Source organism: Apium graveolens, chromosome 2, assembly GCF_009905375.1.
Source record: "Apium graveolens cultivar Ventura chromosome 2, ASM990537v1, whole genome shotgun sequence".
NCBI lineage: Eukaryota > Viridiplantae > Streptophyta > Magnoliopsida > Apiales > Apiaceae > Apium > Apium graveolens.
The window spans coordinates 10422715-10446258 of NC_133648.1; the positions used below are offsets into that span (position 1 = coordinate 10422715).

General features: G+C 36.7%; 2 protein-coding genes and 1 non-coding gene across 5 annotated transcripts; 2 read left to right on the forward strand and 1 right to left on the reverse strand.

Moving 5' to 3' along the window:
- Positions 1 to 212: 212 nt before the first annotated feature.
- LOC141710324 (small nucleolar RNA R71) lies at positions 213 to 319 on the reverse strand. Its single transcript, XR_012570850.1, has one exon. It is a non-coding gene; the product is annotated as a small nucleolar RNA R71 (small nucleolar RNA).
- An 11998-nt stretch (positions 320 to 12317) lies between these two features.
- On the forward strand, positions 12318 to 16129 carry LOC141706917 (uncharacterized). Its single transcript, XM_074509804.1, has 10 exons — positions 12318 to 12842; positions 13043 to 13223; positions 13649 to 13782; positions 13950 to 14062; positions 14263 to 14386; positions 14509 to 14667; positions 14911 to 15063; positions 15169 to 15248; positions 15478 to 15527; positions 15704 to 16129. The coding sequence occupies exons 1-10, from the start codon at positions 12462 to 12464 to the stop codon at positions 15847 to 15849; spliced, it is 1521 nt and encodes a 506-aa protein (XP_074365905.1). The 5' UTR covers positions 12318 to 12461; the 3' UTR covers positions 15850 to 16129.
- Positions 16130 to 17808: 1679 nt separating this feature from the next.
- LOC141706919 (calmodulin-binding protein 60 E-like) lies at positions 17809 to 23155 on the forward strand. 3 transcript variants are annotated; one of them, XM_074509806.1, is made up of 8 exons: positions 17809 to 17955; positions 18049 to 18210; positions 19003 to 19078; positions 19507 to 19565; positions 20352 to 20854; positions 21020 to 21180; positions 21314 to 21517; positions 22033 to 23155. In XM_074509806.1, exons 2-8 carry the CDS (start codon positions 18095 to 18097, stop codon positions 22747 to 22749), a joined length of 1836 nt encoding a protein of 611 aa, XP_074365907.1. In that variant the 5' UTR covers positions 17809 to 17955; positions 18049 to 18094; the 3' UTR covers positions 22750 to 23155. The 3 variants fall into 3 exon arrangements, with proteins under 3 accessions (XP_074365907.1, XP_074365908.1, XP_074365909.1); XM_074509807.1 differs by having other exon boundaries at positions 20355 to 20854; XM_074509808.1 differs by having other exon boundaries at positions 20361 to 20854.
- Positions 23156 to 23544: the final 389 nt, after the last annotated feature.

Below are 23544 nucleotides of genomic sequence, written 5' to 3' on the forward strand. Positions count from 1 at the left end.
CCAACATGCACATCAGAGATTTCATCAAAATCTGCGATACTTTCAAGTTCAATGGAGTTTCTGAAGATGCTATTAAGTTGAGGCTTTTCTCATTCTCTCTGCGGGATAAAGCAAAGTGCTGGCTACATTCTCTACCACCAGGGTCTATCACCAAATGGGAGGATCTTGCTCAAAAGTTCTTAACTAAATTCTTTCCTATGGCGAAGACTGCTGCGATCAGAAACGCACTTACTCAATTTGCTCAGCAATCTAGAGAATCTTTATGCGAGGCTTGGGATCGTTATTAGGAGATGCTTAGGAAGTGCCCTCATCATGGGACGCCTGACTAGATGATCATTAACTTTTTCTATAATGGATCGGGTGCTACTTTTAGACCCATGCTTGATGCAGCATCAGGAGGAGCCTTGTGGGCTAAAAGCTATAATGAAGCTTATGAATTGATTGAACTGATGGTCGCTAATGAATACCATAATCCTACTCAGAGACTATCTCAGGGCAAGGTAGCAGGAATTCTGGAGTTAGATGCAGCTACTGCTATAGCTGCTCAGCTTAAGGCTTTGACGATGAAGGTGGATTCTTTGGCTAATTATGGAGTTAATCAGATCACTAGTGTCTGTCTTTGTGTTGGTGCCTATGAGACGGAGCAATGTGCTATTTCTAGTGAATCACCTCAGTTCGTGAGCAACTTTCAGAGGCCGCAGCAACTTGTGCCAGCCACCTATCATCCTAACAACCGCAATCATCCTAACTTTAGCTGGATCAACACTCAGAATACGGTTCAACAGCCTTATCAGTAATATCAACAAAGCATTAAAACCCCCTGGCTTTCAGCAACCGCAATATGCACCAAGACAATAACTCCAGCTGCAACAGTCTAATGAAAAGTCTGAATTAGAAGAGTTGAGGCTCATGTGCAAGAGCCAAGCGATTTATATAAAGACCTTGGAAAATCAAATTGGGAAAATTGCCAATGCCTTGCTAAATCATCAACCTGGTACACACCCTAGTGACACTGAAGTATCAGGAGAGAGGGAAGCTAAGGAACAGGTAAAGGCAATTACATTGAGGTCTGGGAAGGTTACGAATTCCGAACACTCTCAAGTTTCGGACGAAGAAGTTGTGGCTGAAGAAGAAGTGCAGAAGGAAGCTGAAGTGGAACGAAGGAAGACTACTGTTGAACACACTCCTCCTGAGGGTAATACAGGGGAGAAACAGATCTATCCTCCACCTCCCTTTTCTAAGAGGCTGCAGAAGAAAAAGATGGATAAGCAGTTTGAGAAGTTTCTGGAGGTGTTCAAGAAACTTCATATCAACATACCTTTCGCTGAAGCTCTTGAACATATGCCTAGTTATGCAAAGTTTATGAAAGGTATACTTTCTCGGAAAGTGAAGCTTGATGACTTAGAGACAGTTGCTCTCACGGAGGAGTGCAGTATTGTGCTGCAACAGAAGTTGCCTCCGAAACTTAAAGATCCTGGTAGCTTCACTATTCCTTGCACTATTGGAAAAGTTTCCTTTGACAAATGATTATGTGACTTGGGAGATAGCATCAATCTGATGCCTTTGTCAATCTTCAAGAAGTTGGACTTACCTAATCCAAAGCCTATTTATATGACCTTGCAGTTGGCCGACCGTTCTATTACATATCCGAGAGGCATTGTGGAAGATGTCTTGGTCAAGGTGGATAAACTCATCTTTCCTGCTGATTTTATAATTCTTGATTTCGAGGAGGATAAGATTCCCATAATCTTGGGAAGACCCTTCTTGGCGACAGGTCGAACCTTGATAGATGTGTAGAAGGGTGAGCTCACCATGCGAGTACTGGATCAGGATGTAACTTTTAATATGTTCAATGCCATGAAATTCCCTATGAAAAATGATGAGTGCTTAAAGGTGGAGTTGGTTGACTCTGTGGTCACTTCAAAACTTGATCAATTGCTAAGGTCTGATGCCTTTGAAAAGGCCTTGTTGGGAAATTCGGATAGTGAAGATGATGAAGGTGATGAGTAGTTGCAATATCTGAATGCTTCTCCCTGGAAGAGGAAGATGGATATGCCTTTTGAATCTCTTGGAATGGAGGAGCTGAACAAATCTCCAAAGTGCCTCAAGTCATCTATTGAGGAAACTCCTACACTTGAGCTTAAACCATTGCCTGAACACTTAAGGTATGCTTTTTTAGGTGATGCATCTACTTTGCCTGTGATTATCGCAGCTGACCTTTCAGGTAGTGATGAGGAAAAACTCTTAAGAATTCTGAGAGATTTCAAATCGGCAATTGGATGGACGATAGCAGATATTAAGGGAATCATCCCTTCTTATTGCATGCATAAAATTCTGCTAGAGGAAGGTAGCAAGCTTACTGTTGAGCAACAAAGAAGGCTCTATCCGATCATGAAAGAAGTTGTGAAGAAGGAAATTCTTAAATGGCTGGATGCAGGGATCATCTATCCCATTTTTGACAGTTCTTGCGTGAGTCCAGTTCAGTGTATGCCAAAGAAAGGAGGTATCACCGTTGTTGCTAATGAGAAGAATGCGCTCATTCCTACTCGAACAGTCACGGGCTGGAGAGTTTGCATGGATTACAGGGTACTGAACAAGGCCACGAGAAAGGATCCCTTCTCTCTGTATTTTATTGATCAGATGCTTGACAGGTTGGCGGGGCATGAGTACTACTGTCTTCTGGATGGCTATTCGGGCTATAATCAGATTTGTATTGCTCTGGAAGATCAGAAAAAGACCACTTTCACTTGTCATTTTGGTAATTTCGCCAATAGAATAGTTTCTTTTGGATTGTGTGGAGCATCGACCATGTTTCAGATATGCATGATGGTTATTTTATCTGACATGATTGGTCAGAATGTGGAGGTGTTCATGGACGACTTCTCTGTGTTTGGTGATTCATTTGACGAGTACTTGCAGAATCTTGGCGACGATCTTAAAAGGTGCGTTGACACCAACCTGGTTCTCAACTGGGAGGAATGTCACTTTATGGTACGACATGGCATTATTCTTGGTCACAAGGTCTCTAGTAAGGGTCTTGAGGTGGACAAAGCCAAGGTGGGGGTCATTGAAAATCTTCCTCCACCAATTTCTGTTAAGGGAGTTCGCAGCTTCCTCGGTCATGCGGGTTTCCATAGACGATTCATCAGGGACTTCTCAAAAATCTCTAAACCTTTGTGCAATCTTCTGGAGAAGGATGTCCCGTTCAAGTTTGATGACGAGTGCCTAGCGGCTTTTGAGTTCTTGAAGAAAAGTTTGATCACGACACCTGTCATAACTGCACCTGATTGGAATGAACCTTTTGAGATGATGTGCGATGCAAGTGACTATGCAGTTGGAGCAGTTCTTGGGCAGAGAAAGAATAACATATTGGTCTACTATGCTAGTAAGACCCTCAATGATGCTCAACTGAATTATACTACTACTGAGAAAGAACTTTTGGCCATTGTCTATGGTTTTTAGAAGTTTCGATCTTATTTGCTTGGGACGAAGGTGACAGTTTTCACTGATCACGCTGTTATTCGATATCTCGTATCGAAGAAAGACTCGAAGCTTAGATTGATTAGATGGGTTCTTTTGCTTCAGGAGTTTGAATTAGAGATCAAGGACGGAAAGGGTACTGAGTACAAGTCGTTGATCATCTCTCTCGTTTGGAAGATCCAAGTGCAACTTCACAGGATAAGACATTGATAAATGAGTCTTTTCCCGATGAGCAGTTGTTTGGGGTGCAAGAGGAAGAACCGTGGTTTGCAGACATTGTGAACTACCTTGTGAGTAATATCATGCCTCCAGACTTGTCGTACGCTCAGAGGAAGAAGTTTCTTCATGAGGTGAAGTGGTACATGTGTGACGAGCCATATCTGTTTAGGCAAGGAGCTGACCAAATCATCAGGAGATGTATTCCGTACAGCAAAATGGGGAAGATCTTGTGATACTGTCATTCGACTGTTTATGGAGGTCACTATAGTGGAAAGAAGACAGCAGCTCGTGTCCTTCAAGCAGGATTCTTCTGGCCTACATTGTTTAAGGATGCGCATCACTTTGTTTTGAAGTGTGATTGATGCCGGCGTGTGGGTAATATGTCCAAGAGGGATGAGATGCCTCTTAATGTGCTTCTCAAGGTTGAGGTCTTCGATGTTTGGGGAATCGACTGCATGGGGTCGTTAGTCTCATCGTGCAATAATCATTATATCTTGCTGGCGGTCGATTATGTATCGAAATGGGTTGAAGTCAAGGCTTTGCTGACAAATGATGCGAAGGTAGTGCTTAATTTTCTTCATAAGCAGATATTCACACGATTCGGGACTCCAAGAGTCATAACAGTGACGAGGGATCGCATTTCTGCAATCGCAAGTTCACTGCTTTGATGCAGAGGTATAATGTGAATCATCGCATTATTACAGCCTACCATCCTCAGACTAATGGTCAAGATGAGGTGTCTAACAGGGATATCAAGTGTATTCTAGAGAAAGTTGTGTGTTCATCAAGGAAGGATTGGTCTTTGAAGCTTGATGAAGTTGTTTGGGCATATAGAACAACATACAAGACTCCGTTGGGAATGTTGCCATTTCAGTTGGTTTATGGTAAGGGGTGTCATTTGCCTGTGGAGCTTGAGCATAAAATGTACTGGGCTTTGAAGAAGTTGAACCTTGATTTGGATGCAGCTGGTAAGAAAAGAATGCTTCAATTGAATGAACTCGACGAATTTCGGCTTCAAGCATATGAAAACAACAAAATGTACAAAGAGAAAGTCAAGTGGTGGCACGATAGGGGTCTAGTGCTCAAGTCGTTTGTGTCGGGACAAACTCTCGTCTCCGTCTTTTTCCTGGAAAATTGAAGTCGAGATGGTCCGGGCCTTTCATAATCAAAACTGTGTTTCCGCATGGAGCTGTGGAGATTTTTGAGAATGATCCAGGCTAAGCATTCAAGGTAAATGGTCAGAGGTTGAAGCACTACTATGGGGATACGGTAAACCGTGAGGTGGCTAGTGCCGTTTTATTGTCTACTCGATCTCGAGATTCTTCGTCAAGCTAATGACGTAAACCAAGCGCTTCTTGGGAGTCAACCCAAGTTTGTTGTACATTAGTAGGTAGAGGAAGCAGAAAGAAAAGAGAAAAACACAAAAAAAACAGAAAATTTCAGGGCCAACTACAGTAGCACGGCGCGCCCGCGCTGTAAAGCGGGGCGGCAATACTGAAATTCCAGAAACTGCGCGCGCCCGCGCTGTCTGGCGGTGCGACCGCGCTGAAATGTCAGAAGCACGGCGCGCACGCGCCAAGGTAGCACGCGGCCGCGCTGGGTCCCTGTGTTCGAAAAAAAAATAGCAGAAAATAAGAGAAAATCGGGGACTTTTTTCCAAAATCAATTCCTACCCGAATTTTACTCACCCACAACCCAAATTTCCCTCTCCATATTAAACTCATTATTCCCATTATTCCCATTATTCTCATAATCAATTCCCACTCCTTTTCCATAACTAATTCTCTCCCAATCTCCTATATATACATACACTTATACACAAACTTCTCCATCACTTCTTAAAATCTCAAACACACAAATCTCTCTTACAAACTTCTATTCCTTAAAATTATTCAATCTCAATGGCACCAAAAAGACAACGAACTCAAGTAAGCAGCAACACCACTGATTCTTCGAGTGCAGGTGGTGTAAGGCCCAGGTTTTCAACTCCCGAGTCTGAGGCGGAGTATGTGAGGCTGATTTCAAAGCCTATAGCCAAGGAGCGTGGTTTTCTGCCATCGGGAAAAGATGGTAAGTTGTTGGAGATGATTTTGGAGATGAGCTGGGTTGTTTTTTGTTGTGCCCATGAGTGTGGTGCGTGAGTTTTATGCTAATGCTAAGGCGGGAAGAACGGTTTCACCGTGGTGAGGGTGATGATGGTAGACTACAGTGCTGAGGCTATTCGTAGGGTAATTGAGCAGCCCGAGAGGAAGGAGGAGCAGGAGACTGAAACGAGAAGACTCCGAAGGAGTTTCACTTGGATTTGATTGTTGCTACCCTATGTGTGCCTGAGACTCATTGGAAGTTCAAGAAGGGCACGAATGAGAATGCCACATTTCCTGCTTCGTGCATGAAATTCTTTTATATGTGCTAACATCATGCCATCTTCTCACGTGCATGAGATTACTGTTGAGCGTGCGCATTTGTTGTTGGGTATTCTTCAGGGAGATTATGTGGATCTTGGGATGGTTATCCATCAGGGTATTCAGAGGTTTTTGTGAGGGAGTACTACGGGTTCGATGCTCTATGCGTCCATTGTGAAGAAGTTGTGCACGACGGTTGGCGTTCGTTGGCCTGCACATAGAGATGCACCCCACCGGGTCGGGCTTTAACCGGACCTTAAAAAGCTCGGGCTTTGACCGGGCCTGGCTTTCCAAAAATGTCAGAGCCCGGTTGGGCCCTCAAGGCGGTCCTAACCAGGCTTTTTTCGGGCCAGATCGGGCCGGGCTTTTTTCTAATTTAAATCGGATCGAGTTTTATTAGAGATTCCGAAGACTACATATGTTAGCAACTAGATCATCATAAAAATGTATTAGTTTACATGGAATATTTTATCAAAACATTACTTCGTTGAAAGCATTTAAGTTCGGCAAAAAAGAAAATGTTTATAGAATAATATATTTTATCATTGTTATCCAAATATATATAGTGTACTTACTATATCTTCTTTCATCATTTATGCAATGAAATATATAAATAATATTATTAATCACAAATATGTAAATATATATATATGTGTGTTTAAAGTATTATTTATATTTATAGTAAATGTGAATTCATAAATATATAAGAAAATATATTAGAATAATCAGATTTTAACCGGCTTTTTTCGGGCTTTTAATCGAGTCGGGCCGGGCCGAAGCTCGGGCTTTTAACCGGGTCGGGTTTTCCTAAAAATATAGGGCCCATCGAGGCCCTAAGCCCGGGCCGGGCTTTGACCAGGTCGGGCTTGACCGGGCGTTGACCGGATCGGGCCGGACCAGATTTTCGAGCACGGGCTTTTTGTGCATCTCTACCTGCACATGAGCAGCTGCAGCTCCCTAGTGCTCCGATTGATAGTTCGACGCTGTTGAATATGACAGAGTGGTATGGTGGGAAGCCCGGTCCTAAGGGGCTTGGATATTCTTATGACCATCTGCCAGGTGGAAGGCCAGCGGATTAGACTTATGCTGGTGGGACTTCTCAGGCTCGTCGAGCAGCTTGGAGAGCTCAGTTGGGAGAGGATGCTGGTCCTTCAGGATCGTAGCAACAGCAACAACAGCAGGATGAAGCACATGGCAATGTTGGTTTGAGTACGACGCAATATAAGTGTTTAGCTAGGAGGATGGATGCGATGCATGACATTCATAGCAGGTTTGCACATGAACTCACCCAGGCGTTGGGGACTGCATTCAGAGTCACGGGATTTGACATCCAGTGGCCAGTATTCGGTGAGGATTCCGTGTATCCGCCTCCAGACACTCCTGACACTCCACCCCTTGAGGGTGATGACCCTGGTTCTGATTAGGTATTCCTGATTCCTTGTTATTACCTTCACCGAGGACAATGAATATTTTAAGTTTGGGGGTAGTAGTTAAGGATTATGTGTTTTGTGTGAGTCGTATGTAGTTTGCATATTCATGCTAGTTTAGTTCATATAATTGCATATTTGCCATGTAGTAGTTTTTTTATTATTTTTATTATTTTTTGTAGTTTTTATGATAGTTTGTTGCATATAGTTTCATGCATGTGCATAATAGCATGATCCCTTAGATGATTTTGCCGATTGATTTGTGATATTGATGCTAATGTAGTGATGTCGTATTTAGTAATGTTAAGTCTTGTCGAGTTGATTTGCATGCTAGAGACAATTGTATTTCACTAAGTCTTATAGGTTACTTGAGGGTTAGATCATGGTCATGGTTTATTTGTTGTCGAAGTTTAATCGCTTGTTTTATTTAGAATTTGGGATATTCTCTTAATGATAAAATAGCATGGATATTTAAAAATTGGAAAAAATTGGATTTCATTGCTAGTTGTTGTGGCTAGGTGTCAAATGGCTAGTAGCCGGCTCAAATTTATAGGAGTAGTCTAGGGTTGAACAAGATGGAGCGAAACACACTCGTTCAGAAATTTGTGAAAAGAGAAAAAAAAGAAAAAAAAATATGTGTGTATGCATAATTGATCACGAGTGGGCTCTTTAGTACTCGAGTTATTAAGTTCTTAGGGGACTTTGTGCCTAGTGACCTAAGGCTTTTTATAGTATGTGATCCACTAACTTAACGCTCGCTACATGGGTATTATTGTATAAGTCTTTTGTGGATATTACTCACTACACGATAAAGTAAGCATATTTGTGTTGTTTATGTGTTAGCAATAAAAACATGAATCCATGAAAACTCTGATATAAGAATTGAAATGTTATAAGTTATTTTGAGTTTAGCTTTTATTCAATTTATAACCTCGCGATTGCTTTGATGAGTAGTGAGTCATGACTATTGATCTAGTTGTGATAGTATATCTGTAAGCATTTGCACACACGCACGTCTCTGGCTTGTAAGTTGATTTTTGGGGCTTGATCTTTATGCGAATAACTGCATTTGTTGAGATGTTGCTTGTTGGTTGGTTTAGTTATTCTATGGGGATCGTTACATTCATGCATTTTTATTTCTCGTTCTTTGAGTCTATTTATGCTTGAGGACAAGCATCGATTCAAGTTTGGGGGTATGTTGAGTGACATTTATGACACTTTATAACGCCCCGTAAAGCTTTGAAGTGGTGTTTTGTACTCGAGTTGTTAGTGTTTTTAACGTATTTTTGTAGTATTTTTGCATTTCAGGCATTTATCAGGAATACAGGTGGATTAGCATTGTTTTAATGCTAATATGGTGTTAGGATGATGTCTAGAATAAAAGCTCGTGAAAAGACCAACTCAAATCAGAATGAAAAGAAGAAGTCAAAAAATTTTGCAGAGAGTCAGCGCGCCCGCGCTGTAGAAGCGCGCGCCCGCGCCCAAAGAGCAAAAACTCAGCGCGCCCAAGCTGGTCAAGTGGGCGGCCACGCCAGGTCGAGATAAAAGAATTCTGTTTCTATTCTAATTTTGATCCAGAAGACTTCTACTTTGCATGGGCTGCTATATATACATAACTTAAGGTCGTTTTTCATAACAAGACGTACAAGGGCTTGAGGCAGAGGCGTAAGAAGACCGTAGAGCACAATTCAGCCAACGCGAATAAGATCTAGTTTATACTTGTGATTCTTTATTTTAAGTTGTAACTTTGGATGCTAGTTTTCTTATTCGTGAACCTATACTCTTGTTTCGTACTTGGTTTATTATTTATTCAGTATAAAGACTACGTTTATTATACCATGCTTTCATCGGAACCCACGTTGATGACGAGTCCGATTATGGGCTAATTATTATCATGGGGTTCTAACGGATTTATTTATAGATTTCTTTAATTGATTCGTTTTGATGGTTTAGTGTGTGGTGATTGTATGATAACCTAGTATTGGTTGTGCTTATTCGTCTTATGAGCGTCGCGAACTTATAAGATAGCGTGTTAATCTTTAATGAAGCGAAAGTGAATTTAAGGGTTTAGAACTTGTCATGCTAGCATAGGTTCACGTGTTTGATATGCATGATTTGTAGGTAATTTTAACCATCTTACTTGTCTTATGTAATCATGATAGATAACTTGTGCGTTAAACCGTTATGTTGTCAAATTCTATAGACATATAGGGTTTCAATATAATTGCTATCTATTCAGTTTCTATCTCTTTTGTGGATGTCTGGTAGTATGGTAATCGTACAACAAAAGTTGGTTTTTATCAGTTTCGTGTTATCTGATTAGTGTCATCACCATTACATGCTAAGGTTAAGAACGGAAAGGCTATTGAATGAAGTATTTAATGAAATTAGAATCCCGTGTTTGTGTCATATAGTATTCAACTCTCTTTACTCTCATAGTTAATATTCTGTAGTATAATCTCTTAGTTAATTGTAGTTATAATCAACCTCAATTTGTTACTCGTCTTAGCATTAGATAATAACCATACCATTGTTGCATAGATACATAGATTGAAATTAACCTAAACCAATCCCTGTGGGAACGAATTAGAATTTATTCTATATTACTTGTGATGACATATACTTGCGTGAATATTAGCGCGTGTTCTAGCCCTAACAATTGTTTAAAAATACTCATATATTCTATTTTTAAAAATAATTATATATATTTTACGACTAAATTTTTAATAAAAATATCAAATAATATAACAGTGCTAATTTATTTTTTGTAGAAGTCTTTAAAAACTGCCTATCCATTAAATTTACTATTGGGAATAAAATTTATAAGGGCAAGAATTTTTTGTTTATGTCATTTGAATTATTATATGTACATACGCTTAATATATAAAAAAAGAAAAAAAATATTAAAATTTTAAAAATTTTCTCAAATATTAAATATATGAGTCTCATAATTCAAAATAATGAAATATATCAGGTTTCCTTCAATTTGAATGCGACTGGAATAGAATAAATTAAAAAAATGAAATGAGAAAGGAATAGAATTAGAAAGTAAATAAAATAGTCATTTCATTTTCATGCACAATTACCATTCTTTTTTGGAAGAGAATTGAATTAGAAATGAAAAAATCTTGACTTTTTAAAAAATAAATATTTGTTTAATAACTTTTGTCCAAAAAATATTTCATAGTAAAAACTCTCACCAAAACAATTTCCCGAAAAATTCCTAAAATATCTAAGATACTATATTTTATAAAATTTATTTGCGATTTTACCAATTTTTGAAAATATTTGCAAAAATACTATTTTAATCTGAAAATATTTGCAAAAAATATAATGGTGCATAATAAATTGCATTTATTTAAAATTGTGCAACTGTTTTAATTTTTATTTCGGGTTGTATTATATATTACATTTTAGATTGTAAATATAGTTATAATTTAAAAAAAGTATTTTCACAAATATTTTGTAAAATTGAAGTTGTAGACGTGGTTGCAAATGATTGCAAAGTTTCCGAATATAATTTTACAAATATTTTTAAATATTTTTAAAAATGATAGTATTTTTACAAAAAAATGTAAAATTTAGGTATTTATAAAAAACCCTAAATAATTTCTCCTCAGAAGATAGATATCCATTTCGTTTCCGCTGATCAACATTTGAGATATAGGGCCTATTTGGGGAACTATTGATAAGTAGCTTATTAACTTATAAGACCGTAAGAAATTATCGACGCGTATTTGTAGGTCTAACTTATAAGTCGAATTTACAACTTATAAGCTCGGTCTAATTTATAAGTCGAATTTACAACTTATAAGCTGAGAAGTTGAATGTTAGTAACGACGTATTTTTTTCAACTTATTTTGATTTTTCACCTTTTTATTAACTTTAGTTTTAAAATATATGTTTTTAATAATATAATTTAAAAATCACGAATTAAGGTAATTATATTTAAAAATAATTTATTTTAGTTCATTTAATATTAAAAAAAATCTGAATTAATTATCCAAACACTTATATAACTTATAAATATTCATCTATTTATCATTTATATATTTTAAGTAATAAGTTATTTATTTTAAGATTTCCACGTACACAGTAAGATTACTCAAAAAAAGGATATACGGGGAATACTCTGCGGTCATCACTGCAAACTGCAAAGATATTGATAAACCAAACATTTAACAGAGTCACGGATTCACAGTCTAACATAGGAAGTAGGAACTAAAATACACATTGTAGCCGTATAGGTAACTATGGCCATAACTCAAGCTCTCTGTATATCATTATCAGTTACTGTTACATGTAAAATTCATCTGTTGTGTGCTGTCATTGTAGTATCTTACCCCTTGCCCTGAGTTTAAAAAAAGGAAAGAAATTAAGTGAAGGGTAAATAAAGTGAAGCATACTTTATCAAGTTATGCCAAACGAGGCTATAATTCGGACATGAATTGGTATGTGCGCGTGTCAGTGTGTACATATATGTATTGTCCACAAAGATTCTCCCAACACGACGTCACAGTAAAAGGCTAATAATGCCTGTGTGGGCACTTGCAGCATCACTACTCGTGCTGCTACCGGAGATTCACAATTATCTGTGAGATGATAATTATACTTTTCGCAGATAATAAACGTGATATTTGCTTAAGTAACTGTCACGTTAAGGAGGCTGGTATTATCTGATTTTGTCTAATCAATTAATTACGAACTTTATCATGATTTGTAACTAGTTATAATCTAGGTATACCGATAACAATCTCGACAAATTATGCTACACCACTCATTTACCTTGATTTGAAACTATTCATTTATAATAACATGTATTTTTCAGAAACCTTTTCTTTATAATCTAATGTGTGTTGCTAGTATATGAATCAACCATATCAGGTCACAAGATTTTATTTTACGTGGTGACAGAGAGTGTGAGAGGGAATCAATGGCTTCATCTCTATTCTTTCTTATGGTTCTTGTCTCTCTCATCTTATGTGAAACAACAATAGAATCAAAACAAGCACCTGCATATTTTCCAAGATCAGCAGCATATTCCTCACAAGAACAAGCTGCCAAAACTCTGAAACATAATAAAATACCATATAAAACTCAATACTACCCTCAGATTCTTGACCACTTTACTTTCAAGCCTGAGAGCTCCAAGATTTTCTACCAAAAGTACCTTATTAACAGCAAGTACTGGCACAAAGGAGCTCCCATATTTGTTTATACTGGCAATGAAGGTGATATCGATTGGTTTGCAAACAATACTGGCTTCATGCTTGACATTGCTCCTAAATTTCATGCCCTCCTGGTCTTCATTGAAGTCAGTACATGCTCTCTCTCTCTCTCTCTCTCTCTCTCTGTGTGTGTGTCTGTCTCTCTCTCTCCCCCTCCCTCTCCCTCCCTGGCTCTCTCTCTCTGATCACTGACACACACACACATTTGTATGTTGTTCAAGAAGTCATTGTATAATATAAATAGTTAAAGCTTGCTCAAGTGTTCTGTTTTTATGTGAGAATTCAGCACAGGTATTATGGGAAATCAATGCCATTTGGTAAAGACTCTTACAAATCTGCTAAGACACTAGGCTACTTGACTTCACAACAAGCGTTAGCTGATTATGCTGTTCTGATTAGGAGCTTAAAACAGAACCTTTCCTCTGAGGCCTCCCCAGTTGTGGTCTTTGGTGGCTCATATGGAGGAAGTAAGTTCTTGAATTATCGTAAATTTAATGTATACTTAGTCACTCATTACATTCCCAGTTCTAGAAGCCTGAATGCTAAATTCTTGGTCTTTCAATTTCTCCAACATTATGCTACATTAATTATAAATAGGAAATGCATCCGACTCATCTGTCATATAATGTAATTTGATGATCTTATAATTATAGTATTAATATCCGTTTTTGACATGACTTGCAATTTTCATTTCCATTGAAGGAAAAGTACTGATTGTTACACAATACACATTGTCCATTTTAGGCTTCTCTTTAGTGGATACAATAATTGTAGTGAGTTTAATGTCACATAAGGAACAACAATTATTAGCTTTGAAGTCTTAGGCTATTATTAACCGTGACCTTGTTATAACATTATGGTTTTGTTTCTTAGTGATACCCTCTTCTTACAGTGTTAGCAGCTTGGTTTAGACTTAAATACCCACATATAGCCATTGGAGCTCTGGCTTCTTCAGCTCCGATTTTGCAGTTCGATAACATAACTCCATGGTCTAGCTTCTATGATGCTGTTTCCCAGGATTACAAGGCGAGACTCTTCAATAAGGATTTTATTTATTCAGAGTTCCAATAATTAGATTTTAATGCTTATTATAATGAGATTGTGACTGCTAACAATCTTGATGTAATGTTTTAACATATATCTCCTATTCTGAGTAAATCAAAACATTACCATTCGGAAAAAAACTTTATTAGGATGTAAGCCTGAGCTGTTATGAAGTCATTAAAGGCAGCTGGGATGAGCTCTTTGCCATGTCAACTAATGCAAACAGTCTTCCTCAACTCAGCAAAACTTTTAAAACTTGCAAGTATGTTACACAATTTACACCTTTGGGCTTTGGCTTTTATTTGGTTACATAGTATTTTTAATGTCGTATGGATTTTAAGCATGATTTTAAACTAGATGGACAACATAGATATGGTGTTCTGTAAAGGAAGTTAGCTATACATATATACATGACAGGTCTTCTTTTCTTTGGAAAATATTAACATTTTCCTTTGATTTCAGGAATCTTGAATCAGTATATGCCGTAAGGAATTGGTTAATGTCAGCTTTTATTTACACAGCCATGGTAAATTACCCAACAGAAGCCAATTTCATGAAGCCACTTCCTGCTTATCCTGTAAAAGAGGTGCTTTTGATTACATTAACAGATATGAACTTCCTAACTGTAGTAATAATTTCAAGAAACTTTAAGTAATATTCTTGTATGGCAGTCACTAATTCACATTTTTTGGTGTGCTCTGGATTTAGATGTGCAGAATTATAGATGGTTTACCTGCTGGAACTCCCAAGCTTATTAGAACTTTTGCTGCTGCAAGCTTGTATTACAATTATTCACGCACAGAAAAATGCTTCGACATAGGAAGTGGCAATACTGATACCCATGGTCTCCATGGTTGGGACTGGCAGGTATGCATTTCCAGTACTGCATTTCTTAGACGATACAAAACCACTTTTAAATTTGATTATATCAAACCAAACCCACATGGTCGAATCTGTATTTAACTATAAAAATGTTAAAAGTTAGAACCTGATTCTGGCTTATGTTAGATTATGTCTCAGTATTGGCATCATATAAAAAAGAACAAATTTTAAAGAAACATGTATGTGGTTCTAATTTACTGTTATTTTACATAAATGGAGTTATTCTAGGCATGCACAGAGATGGTCATGCCCATGACTTGCTCGAACGAGAGCATGTTTCCTCCATTTTCCTTTAGTTACAAAGAGTTTGAAGAGGATTGCTTAAAGAATTATGGAGTGAAGCCCCGGCCACATTGGATCACCACTGAGTTTGGTGGAAGTGTAAGTTTTTATGATACTTCTAATTTCTGGATAATAAAGATGCAGGTTGGTGGAACATATGTATACATCAAGATTAAATTTAATCCTATCATTTGTTATATACAGAGGATTGACCAAGTGCTCAAGAGATTTGGTAGTAATATCATATTTTCTAATGGAATGCAAGACCCGTGGAGTAGAGGCAGGTGAGTCATATCCAACCTCCTTACCAGACTCATTGATCATTTTCCGATTTATCAAACATTTCTTAGAAACTACTTTAGGAATATGAAACATGTAGAGAAAATCAAGAGATAAAAAAATATGTCTGTTTTCCACAAGTTCTCCGAATTCTCAAGAGATGCTATAACTACAAAAATATAAAAAAATTAACCCTACCATTACTGAAAAAAAATTTGGTTTTTATATATGCAGTGTTCTAAGAAATATATCAGAAAGCATTGTAGCACTGGTCACCAAAAAAGGTGAGTCTCTCTATATACTTTTTTGCTTTTGTTTTTACGGTAAAGTTCAATCACAAATCCTCAACATATTGTTATCAAGACGAGTATCTAACAAGGACAATGCTTAGATATTGTATATGCGTTTTTGTAGTTGAGGAATGCTGTTTTATAAATGGCCAACTAATTGTGTTTTGTAGGAGCTCACCATCTTGACTTCCGCTCTGCAACGAAAGAAGATCCAGAATGGGTTACAATGCAGAGGAAGCAAGAAGTAGAGATTATTCAAAAGTGGATTGATCAGTATCACAGTGATATATCCAGTAATGCAGATTCGGAGATGTGAAGCCTATGATGATCTCATATATCAATGTACATCATTTGTGGATGTGAATTATAAAAGTTGAAACAAGTGTTCTTAACAGTTACATTTAAATCTGATGAATTTGTTTCCAGAGTTGTCAGTATATTGTTTCAATATAGATTCAAATAATCTTTAATCTATTATAGCAACAGATATAGGCATTGAGTCTCCTCCTGCAACAGCTTTCGACCTGTCTGAATGCTGATTGTGTACGACTTGTACAAGAGTTCAATAAATAGTTGTTATTATGTTGTTGGATGAACCTGTATACATAAATCATGTGCTTATCACATTTCGGACACAAAGGAGAAGGAAACTGCTGTGCACTAGTGCATTACTCACTTGAACAAGCTTAATTTAATTTTACGAAACTACTTCTGTATATCTCTTTCCTTATTCTCACCGCTCATTCCTTGCCTTACTGTAAAAATTCATGCTATACTGGGTAGATCATCAAGCAGATCTGTAGAAATTCTGAATATGGTCTATAATGAGGATCAAGTATGGTGCCTGTGCAGCGCTGCAATTTCCCTTTCATAAACTATTAAGTTGGCTTAGATGCTAATTTCTGGCACATTAGGATATATGAGTTTATGCCATGTATGTTTCTCTTACTTGGAACTCTCTCTATCCTCAGTTTATATGAAATGCTGCAGAACTTTACGATGAAATTTCTGTTGAAAGAGCTATTACTTTAATTTTTCCTTTTCTTGACAAGGTTGATAGAGCTGTTAAGTAACAAACAATAAGGTCAAAATCAATTCTTCAGTACATTAATCACTTTGTTTTATGTTTTGTCATCCTGGTGCTGTTAGTTTGCGTTCCCTGATAGTACAACACCATTACAGTATTAGCCAAGTTTGCTAAATATTAGTCCAGATCTCAAGGAAGATATGCATAAGCAGTTTATAAACCTTTTGACAGAGGATCTGCAATTGCTAAAGAGTAAAGACTGTTGCTGCATGGTGTGTTTACCAGGTAAACTTTGCATTCAAAGACGACGGAAATTGATTATCATTCTAGTTTCCAAGATAGACCGGAATATGCAACCCTGCCACTAAAAAATCTATACCTTTCGGAGAACAAACCGTACTAAACAAAAAAAAATCATTAAAAACACATATTCAACTTCCACGATCACTAACTATGTTGGGAGCTATTGGACCCATGTCAACCTCAAAAACTAGTTCGTATATAGTACTAAATAAAAAAATCATTAAAAAATATCTATTTAACTTTTACGACCACTAAATATGTTGGGTGTTATTAAACTAATCTAAACCTCAAAAACTAGCTCGTAAATGTCATAACATCTTTCACACTTATTAATCAAGTCTCTCCCTTCCACGACCGACGCATAATAACCTAACAAAGGAGCCATGCAACTATTTTGTACATTCACAAAGTAAAATTTCAGTAAAAAAGAAACAAAACAACAGGATTCAACATAGGCAACTTCAAAAAGAAGTAGTAAAATGATGAAAAAGGTAACACATTTTTGCATGGTTATACTTATACGCGGGGACGAGCGTGATTTCGTTTGATACGGTTTCGACCGAAAATCAAATCGTAATCAAATTCATTTGGTTTGTAAATTTAAAAAATTTAAATCAAACTAATGTGTGATTTCGGTTTTTAGTTGTGGTTTCGTTGGAAATGTACAAGTTATACACATGATGCATCATTTGCAAGTAGAATAAAAAAATGAAATTCAATAAATAGAGCAAATGGGTAGGGTGGTTATTGTCTTCACAAGTTGACTCTTTCTTTACTACACAACACAACTCCATTATAAAATACATAAATTATATACTAGTCAAATACTACTAGCATATGCAGCCTTGTCTTAATGAATATAATCATATAAATAAATAATCAACAAATGCTGCCTATAATAACGCGGTTTCAGCTTTAAATGAAATGAATTTGCAATTAATTGTAACAACCAATACAGCCTGTAATATAAACATCATTATGAATAAAATATTTGTCAACAGATCTAAATGGCCCATATAAACCTACAGATCTTCTTTACCTGGAAGTTTCAGATTATTAGTCTTGTTTTTTGTTTTTCTTAAAAAATTTGAGGTGACCCATTTCATATATAACAACAAATTATGTATTTTGTTTGAAATTTCTTGGTCTTTATTTTCATTAATTTTTGCTGTTTCTAATTTTCAGACATATTAAAACTAGTTTTAGGACATTGTGTTAAGTCTTTCTAAAGATGGAAAGTTCAAGAAGTAATAGGAAAGTGGACAAGAGGGGTTTTGAAGATGCTGGAGAGGATCAAGATGATACTTTGCATCACTCAAAAAGGCCCAAGTTACCTGGTTTAGCAAGGTTTGTTTTTTATTCTGTGTATATGTACTGTTTATTATGTCTAATGCTTTTGTTTTCTGCAATATAGCTGTTAATATTGATTGTTAGTTGTGTATGTTTTTATTGTGTCTGTTAATGTTTATATATTTTGTAAATGTTACTTGCCCTGAGTCCAATCTTTAGTGATTTTAGAATACTGTATTATATATGCCAGCAAAGTCACAATTTTGATTTTAGTGTGTGTGTCACTGTGTGGTATGAATCCAAGATTTACTTGACTCATATTAGAAGATGCAAATCAGAAAGTAAATGCTGCAAACACCAATTTGAGTATAATGCATTGATAAGGTTTAGTTCAGCTAGGATGTAGCTGTTAGGTAGTTAATATTTATGTCCTGTAGTTGGTAAGGCATATAATTACGGGGCACAACGCACAAGATTTGGAAGCGGCTTGGTAAAATATTGTACTTTCTTAGATGATTTATGTAGTTGGTGAGTTACGCGTTATAAAAGATTGAATTGCAAATTTGCAGGTCTACATTCGGTCTCAATGAATTTCTTCGCTGTTATCATTAGTAAAATATGTATAAGTTCTATAAATACTATGTGTTTGATTGTTTTATTTTAAAGCCTAAGGTAGGATTCCACACCCTAGCATTTGCATCTGCAATTACCTCCTAAGGCGAATCGACTTGAAGTAAAACTTCTATATCGTTTGATCTGATCTCGAATGATTTGAGTACTTAAAGTGATATGATGAGCATTAAGGGTTTTTGGTCTAATAAATATTTACTCGTTTCTTTGTTTCCACAGTGTGATTGTAGAGTCTCTGAAGGTTGATAGCTTGCAAAGACTTTGCTCATCCCTGGAGCCCCTTTTCCGCAGAATCGTGAGTTATAGAATTAGTCTTCCCTTTTTTGTACTAGAGAGTTTAGTAATTCTCTGTGTTCGTAATTGAAATTGATGGGAATTTTTCCGTATTTAAATTAAAATCTGATACAAGCACTATATAACTATAATTTGTGTCCATCATAAAAAATGGAGGATTGTCTCGTGTTCAGTGTGAATACATAATTGTTATGATCATTGAAACATGGATAATGGTTGAGTCTTGTGATTGATCTTAATGAATTACATTGATATGGCCATGTCCGGGTATAATTATACTTTTGTAACCCTATAATCCTGTATTGAATTACTTTTATTAAGATAATGGGGCAATTATATTAATGGTAGACTGGGAACATGACAAATAATTTATCAGCATGTAGTGAGGCCTGCATTCTTCTAACACTTGATCTCGCTATTGCAAATCAGGTCAGTGAAGAAATTGAGCGAGCTTTGACGAAATTGGGCCACGCCAATGCAATTGAAAGGTAATATCTTTTATCTACCTACTTTATTTTTTTAATAACTATTGGCCTGAATTTTTACATTTGGATATATGCCTATATAATGTGGCACTGGTATATCATGGATCTGTGTAACATACTTACAAAAAACTCGCGTTTACCATAAGATATATTCTTGAAATTGTCATTCAGTGGAACTTGTTATAAATTCCTGATAGTGAGTGTTGAACTGAATGGCTTCATGATGAATTGTAAGGAAAATCTCTAATTTCTCTGAACTGCTGGACTATAGACTATGGCACTGGTATATCATGAATCTGTGTAACATACTTACTTACAAAAAACCTGCTTTTAACATAAGATATATTCCTTTCAGTGAAACTTGTTATAAATTCTTGAGAGTGAGTGTTGAACTGGGTGGCTTCATGACAAAACGGCCTTAATATTTCACGTGGCATGGATATGATAACTTAAAAGTGGATATAGTTCCTCCTTGTATATGTAGTCCATATACATTATCTTTTCCAGACATTTTGTTAGTAGGTTTAATTTCCTGAAGTTTTTACAAGTAATGTGTCTGTTAATTTTACATTCCACTCTTTTTCATCTGCCCTTACAATTGACCATGTCACAGCAGCGTTCTTGTCTCATAAGTGTGCAAAGATAACACAAAATTTGTAACCATGGGAAACAGGATCACAGTTTTAATCTTCATAATATCGATTCCTAATCATCTAGATTTATAAATTTTCTACTGCATGTTCAATTCAATTTTGATTATGGCAAGCTACTTAAAAAGTTGTATTATAGCAGCAACAGCTCGTTGCCCCCAAGTATTAAAGGTCCAGAGGGAAAGAACTATCAACTTCACTGCAGGACCAGGATGCCACCTCATCTATTCACAGGCGGGAAAGTAGAGGGAGAACAAGGTGCAGCTATTCATATTGTCTTGTTAGATGGGAGCACGGGTAGAGTTGTGCAAACTGGACCAGAATCAGCAGCCAAGCTGAATGTCGTGGTGCTTGAAGGAGACTTTAATGAGGAAGCTGATGAATTGTGGACAGAGGAACATTTTGAAAGCCATGAGGTCAAAGAGCGGGAGGGGAAAAGGCCACTTTTAACTGGGGAACTACAAGTAATTTTAAAGGAAGGGGTCGGAACTCTTGGAGAGCTTACTTTCACTGACAATTCGAGTTGGATAAGGAGCAGAAAGTTCAGGCTTGGTGTCAAGGTAGCTCCTGGATACTGGGATGGGGTCAGAATTCGAGAAGCTAAAACAGAGGCTTTTGCTGTTAAAGATCACAGGGGAGAATGTAAGTTTTTCTCTACAGAATGGAATGAGATGTCCTTTATGGTTAAATTACTGTAATATATTAGTCCAATTCTACTCTTCTGATTAGAGAACCATAGAATTGGCTGAAATTTCATAGTTGGCAATTGACATAGATGATGTCGTGTTGTTTCCCATAATTTTTCAGTATACAAGAAGCACTACCCGCCTGCTTTGCATGATGAAGTTTGGAGATTGGATAGAATAGCAAAGGATGGGGCACTGCATAAGAAGTTGATGAAGTCTGAAATTATAACGGTAGAAGATTTCCTTCGTATTCTTGTTAGAGATCCACAGAGATTAAGAAATGTAAATCTTCTCCGCCTTTCCACATATTTCTGCTTGTTTTTGTTGTCTGCCTAATCTTCTCCGCCTATACTTTACCTGATTTCATAAAGACTGCCCTCATGATATTCTTTTTTATGTGATATTTTCACCGTAGATTCTTGGGAGTGGTATGTCAAATAGAATGTGGGATAACACAGTGGAACATGCCAAGACATGTATTTTAGGTGGGAAACTTTACATCTATTATGCAGATGGAGTTCATAGTGCTGGTGTGGTCTTCAACCACATTTATGAGCTTAGAGGACTAATTACAGATGGGCAGTTCCTCCCTCTAGAATCGCTCAATCACAATCAAAAGGTCACAGATTCTTTTTTTAACGCTTACACTTATTTTACTTTGAAGCACTAGTATTACTTAATTTTGCATGTGTAGTATGAGTGTATGACAGAATTTGAAAAAGATCCAAAATTGCTGAAAATGTAGTGATGTTATCAGATCAAGCATTCGACTTGTTTTACATGTAAGAATTTTATGCAGCTATACCGTGAAGAAGTGGCACCATAATCCAAAACGCAGGTCAATAGAACAATTGAAGTATAAAACTACAAATGGTCTATTGCAGTTCCATTTTCTTTCTTTTTCCATAGAAAAATATCTAAATTGGATGCATACCTTATCTTCATTTAGTTAATTTTTAAGCATTTCAGGAGAGTTATATGTAAGTTTTTTCTTTCTAAAATTTGAAATTACCTTAGCTTCATTTAGTTAATACTTGGGCATTTCAGGGAAATTTATATGTAAGTTTTTTCTTTCAAAAATTTAAAATTGTATAACTTTACAGTACACTGAAAAGTTGTAATTCTTATCTACAGATGTTAGTGGATGCTCTGGTGAAAGGAGCATATGAGAATTGGAATCAAGTTGTAGAATATGATGGCAAAGTCCTAAACGATTTGTCTATTAGTAAGAAAGGAACACAAGCTCTGATTGCACCTGCTGCTGATCAGAACCTTATCACCAATCACTATTATCCAAGTACACAGAGCAGGCAGCAATATATTCCTTCTGAACCAGTCCCCCAACATCATAACAAAATTAACAATCAAATAATTCATCAGTTGATTGAATTTCCATTTACAAGTTCTGATTCAGTGGAGGGGGTAAGTATAAGTACTCAACAAGCTCATCTATCAGGTAACTTAGACTATGGATCAGCTGGAGTATCCGCAGTTGGTGGATCTTTTATCTCAAATGATTGGTCAGCTGCACGTGAAGGACAGGGGTTCGGAGACTTTTTCTCTGAAGATATCCGCCTGAGGAGTTCTGAAATGTTGGAGAGTGATGACATGCAAAAACTACTAAAAAACTTTGGTATGGGGTCTGCTTTTGGCCATTCTGATGACACATCGTACTGTTACAACATTCCTTATGAACAGCATCAAGTGAATAAAGTGTGTGAGCAAGAACGTGGTCGGAGTTCAGGGAAGGCTGTTGTAGGATGGCTCAAGTTAAAAGCTGCTCTGAGGTGGGGAATCTTTGTAAGGAGGAAAGCTGCCGAAAGAAGAGCACATCTTATTGAACTTGACTAACTTCACTCTCCTTGCTATGTCTATGAATAATCGTATCCGTTTTTCTGACATTATATCGTGAGGGAGACATGGGACCGCAGATCTAAACTTTTATTTTCTCGAACTGCTTGTTCTCGAAACCTCTGTGTATTAACAGAAAAAGAAAACGGTGAATGTCTTCTCTTTGCTTTCTAGTTTCATAGGCAGCTTTCATTTTATAAGAAGTGGTCTCTTTTTTTCATACTTGTTTGTGTTTAACCATAGATTACAAGCTCTTTCTCAGCAACACCCTTTTATGCATACTCTGACACTTCATATTTGATTTGTAATTTGAACTGATGTACCAGTGCGGCCACAATGTAAACTACGAAAAGTACTATATTTCCAATAAATTTTCATCAATGAAGTTAACTTTGCTTGTGTGATATTGTTGTTTTACATCTTTTGCTTGTACTCATAATCCTCTATTTCGTCATCATCTTGTACTTTATATGTAACTGTCTCGTCTGTATAATAAAGATCATGTCACCGGTATACATATATAATTTTAATAATTTTATCGCAAACCATTTTAAGTTGCAAATTATCCAAGATCGGGAGATTCTTACGGGAATGTAAAAGAATATAAACATGAATTACGAAACATACTTGCAAGATTCAAACTCTTGTCAATTACATGCATAACTGCTTTAAATTTGATAGTGTACCTGCATAGTTACTGTAATGTGTTCAATCAATACCTAGATGGTCCTCTATATATATTTCGCAGAAAGGACGTTTAAGCACTGTGAAATGTTAAAGCTGAAATAAGAGGGC

Bases quoted from the DNA above. Each gene is read 5' to 3' on its own strand.
- LOC141706917 (XM_074509804.1), top strand. From the start codon at position 12,462: ATGGCTTCATCTCTATTCTTTCTTATGGTTCTTGTCTCTCTCATCTTA. The intron at 12,843-13,042 runs GTCAGTACATGC...GTGAGAATTCAG, and splicing joins CCCTCCTGGTCTTCATTGAA to CACAGGTATTATGGGAAATC. The intron at 14,668-14,910 runs GTATGCATTTCC...GAGTTATTCTAG, and splicing joins TCCATGGTTGGGACTGGCAG to GCATGCACAGAGATGGTCAT.
- LOC141706919 (XM_074509806.1), top strand. From the start codon at position 18,095: ATGGAAAGTTCAAGAAGTAATAGGAAAGTGGACAAGAGGGGTTTTGAA. The intron at 19,079-19,506 runs GTGAGTTATAGA...ATTGCAAATCAG, and splicing joins AGCCCCTTTTCCGCAGAATC to GTCAGTGAAGAAATTGAGCG. The intron at 19,566-20,351 runs GTAATATCTTTT...GTTGTATTATAG, and splicing joins CACGCCAATGCAATTGAAAG to CAGCAACAGCTCGTTGCCCC.